General features: G+C 37.4%; 1 protein-coding gene across 12 annotated transcripts in view; it reads right to left on the bottom strand.

The window, feature by feature from the left end:
- Nucleotides 1-14,148, bottom strand: part of UBR3 (ubiquitin protein ligase E3 component n-recognin 3) — a 263,282-nt gene that overhangs the window by 199,092 nt on the left and 50,042 nt on the right. For 10 of the 12 annotated variants that reach the window (XR_004176549.1, XM_031651339.1, XM_031651341.1 and 7 more), the window contains exons 3-5: nucleotides 13,433-13,591; nucleotides 12,096-12,239; nucleotides 11,137-11,186 (exon numbers count right to left, since the gene is read on the bottom strand). Coding sequence is in view for 11 of the 12 variants with exons in the window: in XM_031651339.1 (XP_031507199.1) it covers nucleotides 11,137-11,186; nucleotides 12,096-12,239; nucleotides 13,433-13,591 (353 nt within the window). In the remaining variant the exon portion in view is untranslated. The remainder of the gene's footprint in view (nucleotides 1-11,136; nucleotides 11,187-12,095; nucleotides 12,240-13,432; nucleotides 13,592-14,148) is intronic. The other 2 variants (XM_031651340.1, XM_031651349.1) reach the window with 1 other exon arrangement.

Genomic DNA, 14,148 nt, shown 5'->3' with positions numbered 1-14,148 from the left:
TCTCAAAAAAATAACATAACATAACATAACATAAAATAAAAGCACAACTGTACCATATAAAGAAAAACAATGCTGGAGCTCTATATTCATTGTGACCAGATGTTCAAAAACTATTATTATAAATGAGAAAAGCATGCTATTTAAAATAGCATATGCAGTATGAAATTACTTAAGTATTGATAATATTCACAAATAAAATCTGTTAGTATATTCCTTCTTATAGATGTTCAAAACTGTCATTAATGAGAAAAGCAAGTAATACAGAAATATATACAGCATGAAACCATTAAAATACAACATACATAAAATCTATTAGAATGTCAGACATTATAAAGTCATAATACAGGACTGTGCGCAGTGGCTCACGCCTGCAATCCCAGCACTTTGAGAGGCTGAGGCGGGTGGATCACCTGAGGTAAGGAGTTCGAGATCAGCCCAACCAGTATGTTGAAACCCCGTCTGTACTAAAAATACAAAAATTAGCTGGGCGTAGTGGCAGGCACCTATAATCCTGGCTACTCAGGAGGCTGCGGCTGGAGAATTGCTTGAACCTGGGAGGCAGAGGTTGCAGTGAGCCGAGATCACACCACTGCACTCCAGCCTGGGCGACAGAACGAGACTCCATTTCAAAAATAAGTAAGTAAATAAATAAATAAAGTCATAACACAGATGAAAAAGAAAAAGAAAAAATTGCCGGGCGCAGTGGCTCCTGCCTGTAATCCCAGCACTTTGGGAGGCCAAGGCGGGCAGATCACCTGAGGTCGGGAGTTTGAGACCAGCCTGAACAATATGGAGAAACCCCATCTCTACTAAAAATACAAAATTAGCTGGGTGTGGTGGCACATGCCTGTAATCCCCACTACTCGGGAAGCTGAGACAGGAGAATAGCTTGAACCCGGGAGGGGTAAGTTGCAGTGAGCTGAGATTGTGCCATTGCACTCCAGCCTGGGCAACAAGAGTGAAACTCCATCTCAAAAAAAAAAGAGAAAGAACAAGAAAAAATTTTAAAAATAAAGAATGTCAGATGTTTACAGTTAGTCACCACTAAGTGATAGAGATTTAGGTAATATCTTTTTGTTAATATTTATTTTCTATTTATTCAACAATAAATATGGATTGCAGTTTTAAGTTAATAAACATCTTTTTAAAATACAAGTCTGATTTCCAATACTACTTGCTCCAACAGTAATAGATTACTATATTATCAGTTATAAGTTTTATATTTTTATTTTTAGAAAGTACAATACTGTTAACAAACAGAAATAACTCCCAACAGTGGGGAATTCAAGCATTAAGGAAAATGAAAACGAAACAGTTATCATAACCACAATTTCCCATTCCTCCAAATTCATGATGTGGAGCTGAGGTTCATTTGTACCTGAGGAAGCAGTACAGGACCCTAAGAGAAGATGATGATCCAACTGACGAGAGGAAATAAATCAAATACAATCTCAACCCAGACAGCATTTGTACAGCCCTCAGGAACTTTTCAGACCTTAAATAGTCCCTGAGCAGGAAAGTAGTCACTATTGCTACATGTGTTTCAGGCACAAAATATGGACACAGGTCCAAACCGTTTTGGAAAAGAAACAAGAAGACATGAGACAAAAAAATCCAAGAAAAACAGATTCAAACTCCCAATCTGCTAAATCTACAGATGGTTTCTCAACCTAAATTAACCTTTCTTTTTTTGATGGATTTTCTAGACAGATGAAAAAAATGTGAGCTTCATAAAAAGAAGTCAGGTAAATTCAAAGCTGGTTACAACAATACTCAAAGAATATTAATACAGACTACACAGGGCTAGAAGGAATATTTAATATGTCACCTTATAAAAATGAAAGCCAAAGATCTTAAAAGACTAGAACGATAAGATGAAACTTGAAGATTTATGTAAGCCTCTATAATCAGACTGCTTTAAATCAGCTTCACAAGTATAACGCTAGAAGGGAGTTCTAACATGTCAGTTGTAAGCTGGGGCCCAGGGGGAAATGCTGGGCATTCTGTTTGACCTCTGTGGCTCCTGTCAAAAATTTAGGATAGCTGCTAAAAAAATAACAAAAAGCTTTGGACCTTAATGAAGACATGGTATGCTTATCAAAAGATGTCCCATCACTGGCACTGAATCGGGACATAGATTTTAAAAGAAAATGAATTTACTAGATAGTGAAAAGAAAGAACTATGCACAACAGAGAATATTTAAAAGTAAATATTTAAAACAGTGTCATATGGAAATAAAAATCTTTCTAGAGGGCAAAACAAGAAATATGCAAAAGTTACAATATTTAACACAATACTGAGAAGATTTTAATAATTAGAGCTATCAAGGGAATAAGTTGCTTCATAAACTAGGTAAGCTCCCTACGATTGGCAGTGTTTATGGAGAGGCCTACCAACTGTGAGGAATGTTGTAAAATCAATTCCTGCACTAGAAAAATAATACATTAAATATTTCTAAGGCCTTTCCTACCAACAGTTTGTGATTCCCTGCCCTACCCTCACCATAACGTAATTTATGATACCAAATTAAATTTAAACCTTATGCCTCCAAAAGTAAAATTAACTTTTTTTCTTTTTTCTTTTATTATTTTTTATTTTTTTGAGACAGAGTCTTGCTCTGTCGCCCAGGCTGGAGTACAGTGGCCCGATCTCGGCTCACTGCAACCTCTGCCTCCCAGATTCAAGCGATTCTCCTGCCTCAGCCACCCAAGTTGCTGGGACTACCAGCGCGTGCCATCACACGGGGCTAATTTTTGTATTTTTAGTAGAGACAGGGTTTCACCATATTGGCCAGGCTGATCTCAAACTCCTGACCTAGTGATCCGCCTGCCTCGGCCTCCCAAAGTTCTGGAATTACAGGCATCAGCCACCACACCCAGCCTTTTTTCTTTTACCTATTCACTTATGAAAAGTATCTCTGATTTTTTATTTCAATTGTCCTACTTTTGCTATTATTTTTGGAAAGCTGTCGTTCACTTGGATTGTGTCTTGAATAAAGACAAGAATATTCAAAGTATATCTACACAGTAACTTATTTTATTTTGCAAAGTGATTATTTCTCAATTATGTAACAGTATGCAGGAAAAAAAGATAAAAGTAAACAAGCAAAATTTATAAACACTGATCATCTTTGGATGGGAGGGCTAAATGTAAACGTTTTCTTTTCAGGTTTTTTTTGCTTGTTTTTTTTGAGACAGGGTCTCCTTCTGTCACCCAGGCTGGAGTGCAGTGGCACAATGTCAGTTTACTGCAAGCTCCGCCTCCCAGGTTCAAGTGATTCTCTTGCCTCAGCCTCCCGAGTAGCTAGGATTACAGGCATGCGCCACCATGCCTGGATAATTTTGTATTTTTAGTAGAAATGGGGTTTCTCCATGTTAGGTTGGTCTCAAACTCTCAACCTCAGGTGATCCACCCGCCTCCGCCTCCCAAAGTGCTGGGATTACAGGCATGAGCTACCTCGCCCAGCCAAAACATCTTTTAATTGTTACAATTCCTACTCTACAGTAGTAATTAAAATGTCATTGTCTACTTATTCTCATGCTATCTTCCTTTATATATAATATCTTAAATTACAAGAATAACATTATGTAAAGGGTTTGCTTAATAATCCCATGAGCCTATAAGGTAATGTGCAGAAATTCTAATCCTGAAGCCACATCTAGCTCTTCATTACATTTCAAATATAAATACTAAAGCAAATATGTCATTTGTGCCTACAGTTCCAAACAAAACGCAACATGACATGAAAAGCCATTTTAAAAAAAACTATTTTTAAATAGCATAAAATAGTTATTTATTCAAGAACATCTATATGTAAGTACTCTTCCTCTATCATCCTATTTCCATCTATCTTATCCCTTCATCTATTTTCACCTTAATCTATTCTATATTAATTCTTGTATTTTGACCATTTTAATATATGTTTAAAAATACTTTAAGAACAAAAGTAAAAGCAAATTTTAAATAATAATCATATTCATTTTTAAAGGGGTTGATGGGAATTCTTATCTTTCTCTCCAAATAAATCACACAAACTCAATTAACATTGTTTTTGCTTATGATGCCTAGCCACCAACTGAATTTTTATTCCATGTAGGCCATGAGTCCTAATAAAATGTTTTGCATTAATAAATAAAAAACAAACCAGATTAAAACAGGATATACAACCCAAAAAAGAGACTAGCAGAAGAGTCACAGTAGTTTTATAGCCTCATTAGTAATTAAATTCAAAAATATATTTTGTTCTTTAACCTACAATGAATACTAGTAAAATTTCAGTATATTTTCTTTTGGTTTACAAAGTTAAAAGTCAACTCTCAGCCGGGCACAGTGGCTCACGCCTGTAATACCAGCACTTTGGGAGGCCAGGGCGGATCATGACGTCAGGAGATCGAGATCATCCTGGCTAACACGGTGAAACCCCGTCTCTACTAATGATACAAAAAATTAGCCAGGCATGGTGGCGGGCACCTGTAGTTAGGAGGCTGAGGCAGGAGAATGGCCTGAACCTGGGAGGCGGAGCTTGCAGTAAGCGGAGATCGCGCCACTGCACTCCAGCCTGGGTGACAGCACAAGACACCGTCTCAAACAAAAAAAGCCAACTCTCCAAAATACCTTACAGGCTGAGCACAGTGGCTCACACCTCTAATCCCAGCACTTTGGGAGGCCAAGGTGGGTGAATCACCTGAGGTCAGGAGTTCAAGACCAGCCTGGCTAACATGGCAAAACCCCATCTCTACTAAAAATACAAAAATTATCTGAGTGTGGTGGCATGCACCTGTAGTCCCAGCTACTAGGGACGCTGAGACAGGAGAATCGCTCGAACCCGGGAAGCAGAGGTTCAGTGAGCCAAGATCACGCCACTACACTCCAGCCTGGGCGACAGAGTTAAGACTCTGTCTCGAAATAAAATTAAAATAAAATAAAATAAAATAAAACAAAATACCTTACAATGTAAATACAAGCTTTTATTCTCTTGATGTACAATAGTAACTATTCTACTCAAGGAAAGCTTTGATTTTCATTAAAACTCTGTAATAGCCATTACTGGCTAAAATGACATGACTTTACCAGTTGTAGTTTTTCCTAAGAGATAGTGCCACTAAAATAGATAGAAAATTTATAAGAAATTATTGGTACATTATTTAGCTATTATCACTACCCACTATTGGATTATCAACTGAATCCAGGGAAAAGAATGGCTAATGTCATATCCTGGTTATGGAAGTTTTAAAACATGTTTATAAATTCTTTGACATTCTTCCCATCAAGAGGTGGGATCTATATCACCTCCCACTGAATCTGGACATATTTTAGCAACTCTTTTATAACTAAAAAGGATGAAGTGACACCATGTAACTTCCAAGACTAGCTCAGAAAAGGCTCTACAGCTTCTACTCTTGGGCTGTTGGCCTGGGAGAAGTCAGTACTATGTAAGATGTCCAACTTCAGACCACCATGCTGGAGAAACCACGTTATCATACTGATCAACAACCAGCTGAGTTCCCAGTGGATGGCCAGCATCAACTATCAGCCCTGTGAGTGAGCCATCTTAGATCTACATCTCATTGTGAAGCCCTCAGATGACTACGGCTGCAGCCAACAACTAACTGCAACCACATATGATAACCTAAGTGAGAACTGCCCAGATGCCATTCTCACGTTCCTATGTCATAAAATTGTGAGCAAAATAAAATCGTAATTTTAAGACATAAAGCTTTGGGCAAATTTGCTGCATAGCAATAGTAATGACAATCATGGTTTATCCACTTTATAGAAAGAACACTTACACCAGCAGATAGAAGAACTAGTGCCCAATTTCAACTCCACCACTAACTAGATGGCATTTACTAGCCTGAGTGAATCAGTTAATTCTATGGAATTCAGTTTTCTCATCCATAAATAAGACAAGATGAATTATATGGTCCCTTTATAGCTCAAGCATTCATATTTTTATAACCCTTGAATTGCTTGACACTAATTTTCATTTCGTTTTTATCACATGACTTATCTTTTTTTTTTTTTTTTTTTTTGACACGGAGTCTCACTCTGTCATCCAGGCTGAAGAGCAGTGGTGCGATCTCAGCTCTGAAACCTCTGCCTCCCAGGTTTCAAGGGGTTATCCTGTCTCAGCATCCTGAGTAGCTGGGATTACATGCATGTGCCAGCAAGCCCAGCTAATTTTTGTATTTTCAGTAGAGATGGGATTACCGCACCCAGCCGACTTTTCTAACTCAAGACTTGACAATAAGTTTAAAACCATAAAGCAAAACCTTTATATATATACACATATATGTATATATGGGTGTGTGCGTGTGTGTGTGTATTTGCCAGACTTGGTGGTGCACGCCTGTAGTCCCAGCTACTCAGGAGGCTGAGGTAAAAGGATTGCTTGAGCCCAGGAGGTGGACGCTGCAGTGAGCCACAATGGTACACCACTGCAGTGAGCCATGATGGTACCACTGCACTCTAGCCTGAGAGACAGAGCAAGACCCTATCTCAAAAAAAAAAAAAAAAAAAATACAGTAGATACTTTGGCTAAACAACTCTACTTCAAATTCTTAAGTTTTCAAATGCCTAAACGACCCCATATTTATCCCTTTGGAAAATGTGATCAATATATAAACTATAAAAAGTTTAGCTTTCTGGGGCGGTGCACGGTGGCTCACACCTGTAATCCCAGCACTTTGGGAGGTCGAGGTGGGCAGATCACCTGAGGTCAGGAGTTCAAGACCAACCTGACCAACATGGAGAAACCCCATCTCCACCAAAAATACAAAACTAGCCAGGCGTGGTTGTGCACGCCTGTAATCCCAGCTACTCGGGAGGCTGAGGCAGGAGAATCGCTTGAACCCAGGAGGCAGAGGTTGTGGTGAGCCAAGATCGCGCCACTGCACTCCAGCCTAGGCAACTAGAGGAAACCCATCTCAAAAAAAAAGCGACCGGGATGCCGTGGTTCACGCCAATCCCAGCATCTAGAGGTCGAGACGGCAGATCGACGAAAGTCAGGAGATCGAGACCATCCTGGCTTAACACAGTGAAACCCCATCTCTACTAAAAAAAAAAATACAAAAATCCGAAGGCCGGGCGCAGGTGCATGGCGCCGTAGTCCCAGCTACTCGAGGCTGAGGCAGGAGAATGGCATAAACCTGAGGCGATTTGCAGCATTGAGATCCCGCCACCGGGCACTCCAGCCTGGGAGACAGAGCGAGACTGCCTCAAAAAAAAAAAGCTTCCTTTTTTATTTGGTTTATTTATTTTTTTTTTGTAGAGACAGGGTCTCACCATCTTGCCCAGGCTGGTCAAGCAATCCTCCCACCTCAGCATCCCAAAGTGCTGGGATTACAGGCATGAGCCACCATGCCTGGCCAAATATTTTTAGACTACAAAAAAATATAATCAACCTAAATGTCCATCAATGGTAAACTGCATAAAGAAAATGCGGTACATATACACCATGGAATACTACATAGCCATAAAAAAGGACAAGATCATGGCCTCTGCAGGAACATGGATGGAGCAGGAAGCCATCATCCTTAGCAAACTAACACAGGAACAGAAAACCAAATACTGCATATTCTCACTTTAAGTGGGAGATAAACTATGAGAAAATATGGACACAAAGAGGGGAACAACAGACACTGAGGCCTACTTGAAGATGAAGGTGGGAGGAGAGAGAGGATCAGAAAAAAATAACTGTTGGGTATGAGGCTTAGTACCTGGGTGATGAAATATAAATAATCTGTACAACAAACCCCTGTGACACAAGTTTACCTATATAACAAACCTGCACATGTACCTCTGAACGTAAAAGTTAAAAAAGAAAAAAAAATTATTTTTTTAAATCAACGGCCAGGTAAGGTTGGTCACGCCTATAATCCCAGCACTTTGGTAGGCCAATGCAGGTGGATCACCTGAGGTCAGAAGTTCGAGACCAGCCTGACCAACATGGCAAAACCCCGTCTCTACTAAAAATACAAAAATTAGCCAGGCATGGTGGCAGATGCCTGTAATCCCAGCTACTCAGAAGGCTGAGGCAAGAGAATTGCTTAATACAGGAGGTGGAGGTCGCAGTGAGCCAAGATCTCACCATTGTACTCCAGCCTGGGCGACAAGAGTGAAACTCCATCTCAAAAAAAAAAAAAAATCAATAAATGAAAAGTTTAATAAATGTATGATTTAAAGGTCAAAGAGGCTGGGCACGGTGGCTCCTGCCTATAATCCCAGCACTTTGGGAGGCCCAGGCAGGCAGATCACTTGAGGTCAGGTGTTCAAGACCAGCCTGGCCAACATGGTGAAACCCCGTCTCTACTAAAAATACAAAAACAATTAGCCAGGAGTGGTGGACGGCACCTGTAATCCCAGCTACTCAGGAGGCTGAGGCAGGAGAATCACTTGAACCCAGGAGGCAGAGGTTGCAGTAAGCCAAGATCACGCCACTGCACTCCAGCCTGGGCAACGTAGCAAGACTCTATCTCAAAAAAATAAACAAATAAATAAAGGTCAAAGAGTCTCAGCTACTTAAATGTATCAAATATACATCACATGCTTTAAAAGTAAATCTTCTCAGCTATAACAAAAACAATGCATTATGAGAGACTAGGGGTTGAAATAAAGTATTTTAAAGTCGTTGACATCAAAAAGTATTTACCATGATATTCACACAGAGACATGATCATAATTAAGGAACAAATGGTTACATAAAGCATACTATACACAGAAGTTGCTGAAACAGAATCTAAGAGGAATGAACATGGATGAAGCAGGAGGTCATCATCCTTAGCCAACTAATGCAGGAACAGAAAACCAAGTACCATATATTCTCACTTTAAGTGGGAGATAAATGATGAGAAAATTATGGACATAAAGGGAGAAACAACAGACCCCACTGGGGCCTGCTTGAGGATGGAGGTGGGAAACAGAAGTGAGGACCTAAAACTAAAAAGGACAGATTAGAAGCAACAGTAATGAACAAAAAAGTGGCAATATTTCAAATTATCTGATATCATCCTAGAAATTATTTCTAGAAGAGATTCAAAAGCCCCTCAATACACACACGTGCACACACGAACACACACACACACACACAAGGATGTCCTTCTAGCACCCAACCATAAAATACAATGTTGTTGCAATGCAGTTGTGTACAATGGAAGTCTCCACGGGAAATTCAAATGCTAATCTGGAAAGTTTAGGCCAAGATAAAAATGAATGTTACTTCTTTCCTAGACAGAGGAGAAAGCATCTATGTTGAAGATCAGCTTTTTACATATCCAGAAATAAAATTCAATTCATGAAAATAAAGTAAAATTGTTGGCAAGCCTGTTGGATACGTAATGCTAGACATGCTAAAATAATATGATGGTTCTAACCTACCACATAAATACAAACTTAAGACCACAGATTTTTGTTGTTCTAAATCAAGTCAAGATGCTTATTTTAACAAAGTGCTCTGAACAATGCCCAAACCATTTCATTATGCAACAGCTGTCTAAAGTTCCTACTGGCTACAGATAGAAGACTCCCACCCAGGTGGCTTTAGCTAAAGAAGTGCCCATTCATTCATCCATTCATATTCAACTCCTAATCCAAGAACTCGCCTTTTAATAAAAGGCCATTTCACCTCCCCACAAAATGCCCTTAAAGCAGAAAAACAGTTTCAAACTACATGTCTATTATCAATTACTTCCTTCTTTGGCATACGAAGAATTAGCATTCTTACTCCCACCATTCCCCTCCCCTATCTTCAAAATGGAATTATTACAGTTTAGTTAAAATAATAATGTTTACATGTTTTTTGAAAGTCTATTTTAAATATCAGAAAGTTTTTCCCATTTGTCATTATAACAATATGATTCTCAGAAGTTATTTTGTTACAAAACAAAAGCAAAATTTATAAGCTAACCATTTACATAATTTTTTTAATGACTCCATTTTATTTCTTTAACACACATACAGTGTTTACAATATGCTGGGCACTATGGCTCTAAGTGCTTACATATATTAACTCATTCAATCCTCATAATATTCTCATGAAATAAGTACTATTATTATCTCCATTTCACAGATAAGGAAATTTAGACATGAAGAAGTTAAGACATTTGCCCAAGGTCACACTACTAATAGGTAAAGGAGCCACAATTCAAACCCAGGCAGTCTAATTCCAGAGTCAAACTCCTACACAGCATAATAAACTGCCTCTCCAATCTGATGAAAATTCTTGAAAATTACCCGAAATGAGACTCCACAAAATGTAACATTTTGTGAAAGCCTTTTTAGAGGGGAAAAACTGTAAAATTTAAATTTTATGGTATTAAATCAATTACAAGACTTCCATAACAGAAGCCATCCCTTTAAAAGGAGTATATTTGGCTTAGTTCACATTATATTATCAACTCAAAATGAATTTCCAAAAGAAAAAAGATACATATGTTTAAATGTAATTTTATTTTTTAGATTTTAATAATTAAATGTATTAGAAATATAAAATTTAAATTGTATAAGTAACAAGATTATAAGTAAATATATGTAACAGCAATTTTTCTCTTATAAATTATGTAATAAAATATAGAAATATAATAATGATTTATTATTCATATTATTAATAAAAACTATAAAAATTGAAATTTCAAATCGATGGTCTTTTTCCCAGCACATAATTTAAAAACAATCCTTGACAAGTAAAATGTAACTTTATTATGAGACTAGAAAAACAGTTTCATTTCATAGTCTTTTAATAAATTATCCTAAACTTAGCAAAATTTTCAAAAATAATTTCATTGTACATATGAAAACTATATGGGTAAATTTGGGGATAGCTTCTGAGGAGAAATCTCTACCTCTTTCTACCCACTTTTAAACTGTGAAAAAGAAAAATGAATTATAAAGAAGAAGTAAAAATCTAGTTATAGACCTTGTTCTGTCACTAAGTAACTGTGTGATCTAGGCTTCCCAGAAGCCATTCTCGGCTTCAGTGTCCTTGTCTATAGAATTAAAAACTTAAACTACATAATGCTTACAAATATATATAGTTTTAGAACTATAAAAAAGTAAAATTATAAAAAAGTATAAAATTATAAAATTATAAAAAAGTATAAAATTATACTTTTTTAAAAGTTTTGAACTTTAAATCTCACCTCATCTGAAGAATCTACTTGTCCCAAAGTTCCTGTTGCACCTACAAAACCTTTGGAGGAGAAGAAAAATAGTTGTCCTTCATAGTTGCTACATATTGCTTTATTTTCAAATTATTCTGAGAAATACAAATATCAAAAAGCCAAGTTTTGTTATGTTAGGACACTTCATTCTAACAGTTATCTTAGCAAAGTCCAACATTTATCTTTTTTATTTATTTATTTTTTTTTTTTTGAGACGGGAGTCTCGCTCTGTCTCCCAGGCTGGAGTACAGTGGCGCAATCTCACCTCACTGCAATCTCCACTTCTCAGATTCAAGCGATTCTCCTGCCTCAGCTTCCCAAGTAGCTGAGTTTACAGGCGTCTGCCACCATGCCCAGCTAATTTTTGTATTTTAGTAAAGACGGGGTTTCACCATGTTCGCCAGGCTGGTCTCAAAACTCCCAACCTCAGGCTCAGGTGATCCACCCACCTCGGCCTCCCAAACTGCTGGGATTATAGGCATGACCCTCCGTACCCAGCCTCCAACATTTATCTTAAATAAGTTTGGACCAAATACGTTGATACTTCAATAGGAATGATCCAGTGAAAACTAAGATTTAATACAGTGATTACAAATGGTGTTTCAGAAGGATCTCTTTTTAGTTTTAAACCATAGTTTACTAAAATATTGAGGGAGTAAAGTTCTGGGCTATCTTGAATAGCAACTGTACATTTTTCATGAGTTAGAACCAGAACCTTAATAAGCTAATCAAATTCCATTTAAGAAAAATGTATTCTCTTCTTTGGTCAATCTATTCTTTTTTGCCTCTAAATTTTTACTACTTTTATTATTTTTCTTAAAAAGAATAATACTGTTTTGGCTCAAAATAATTTTTTCAATAATGAGTAAAGTTTGAGAGGTTTTTTTGCTTTTAACACAGAAAAGTTACTACTGTTCAAATTAAATATTTAGACAAACCTTGAACTGCCAGAGAACTAGTACCAGCAGATTGTTCCTGCACACCATATACAAGCTTATCCTCAGGATATGTAAGTCCAGAGCTCTTTAAAGCTATAAGGTACTTTTCATGACTTTTCTTTACACAAGCATTTTCTCCAAGACCTAATGAAAACAAACTTCAAATCAGAAAAAAATATTCCATTCAAAATCTCAGTATGGTCTTTTCATTAACTAATATCTATAAATAGGTGAATATTCTAATGGAGTGGGAGCCCTAGAATGAATAATACAAGATAGCTTCAGATAACATTTTTGTGCTTATGTTTAGCACTAACAATCCCAGAATACACAGTCAAATAACGAAATCTATAAAGTAGGTGAGCATCTAAAATATCCAAGGGAATGTGGGGCACAAAAATTAGTAAGACATGATCCTAGCTTTCAAGGAACCTGAAAATTACAGTAAAGAAAGTCAGAAAGTTAATATGGTAGATAATAATTATGTAGCAGAATTCACATTTGGTTTGACAGTCTGTGCTCTCGTAATACCAAGCATGCAGTTATCCAAAGCAGAGTGCTTGGGAAGGGCGTATGAAATGTTTTGTGTAACAATATACCATTCAACAATTCCAAGTTTTGGAACTTAAAACTGTGTATTAGAAAATCCTAGGCCATACAACCCAAAAACTTAAAATATCAAAAGTGAAAACATAGACATGATGGTTGTTACTGTTAAAGAAAGGAGATCACTTAGCAGCCTTGTGTTTAAAGAAAGAGAGGTAGGGCTGGGCATGGTGGCCCACACCTGTGATCCCAGCACTTTGGGAGGCCAAGGCAGGCAGATCACCTGAGGTCAAGACTCAAGACCAGCCTGGCCAACGTGGTAAAACCCTGTCTCTAAAAAAATACAAAAATTAGCTCGGTGTGATGGTGGGTACCTGTAATCCCAGCTACTTGGGAGGCTGAGGCAAGAGAATCGCTTGAACCCAGGAGGCAGAGGTTGCAGTGGGCCGAGATCATGCCACTGCACTCCAGCCTGGGTGACAGAGCAAGACTCCGTCTCAAAAAAAAAAAAAAAGAGAGGTAGAGCATAATTATCTTATGTCGCACCAAAAGTTAGGAGACCTGGGTTCTAGTACCAACTCCAACATAAATTAATTGTGAGGTTTAAACAGGCTATTTCATTTTTCTGGGGCTCAATTTCCTCATCCATAAAACAAGAAGTTCTCTAAATAACTTCCAGCTTTAGCATTCTATGAAAATTCTACAATTTACCTTTAAGTTCTAAAAGACTCAATTTCTTATCATTATAGTAATGTATGTAAACTATAAATTTCTTCTAACATTTTACTCACCAGAAGTCAGATCTTTGTAGTTTTGTTGGTTTGTCAAAACCTGAGTAAGAACAGACCGCATTGCTCCTCCCATTTTAGTTAGGTCTTCTAAAAAGGAAATTTGAGGTTCCAAAAGTTGAAGGACCTTGTTAAGGTCCTTTTCTGATGGTCCATCAGCTGCTAAAATAAAAAAAGAAAAAAAATCAAATAAGGGTAATTTTCTTTAAAATATCTTACTAAAAATAACAGTATTCTTTTTAAATTACAATGGCTTAAATTATAGTATTTTATAATCAAAAAAGTCAATACAACAACTCTGTTTAGAAAATTGGTATCTGCCCAGCACCTAGCCAAGCAAGGGTAGACTTGTTCAGGAATTCAGTCCTTTGGAAAAAAGTAGATGGAAAAACACAGATGACCTCCTAAGGAATGAAGCACTTAATTTGTGTAAGAAGAATCTGAATACAAAAAATTAGCCGAGTGTAGTGGTGCGCGCCTGTAGTCCCAGCTACTCAGGAGTCTGAGGCGGGAGAATGGCTTAAGTCTGGAGGTGAAGGTTGCAGTGAACCGAGATCATGCCACTGTACTCCAGCTTGGGCGACAGAGTGATACCGTGTCTCAAAAACAAACAAAAAAAAGTAGCAGCATTCGATCTGTGGGCCCTATACTTCCACATATATAAATGTCATCATGAGATCATTTCAAAAAAAGATAATATTTAAGAAAAAGTTTAGATC

Source organism: Papio anubis, chromosome 10 (assembly GCF_008728515.1).
Source record: "Papio anubis isolate 15944 chromosome 10, Panubis1.0, whole genome shotgun sequence".
NCBI classification, from domain to species: Eukaryota; Metazoa; Chordata; class Mammalia; order Primates; family Cercopithecidae; genus Papio; species Papio anubis.
This window is presented reverse-complemented; position numbering and strand designations above follow the sequence as displayed.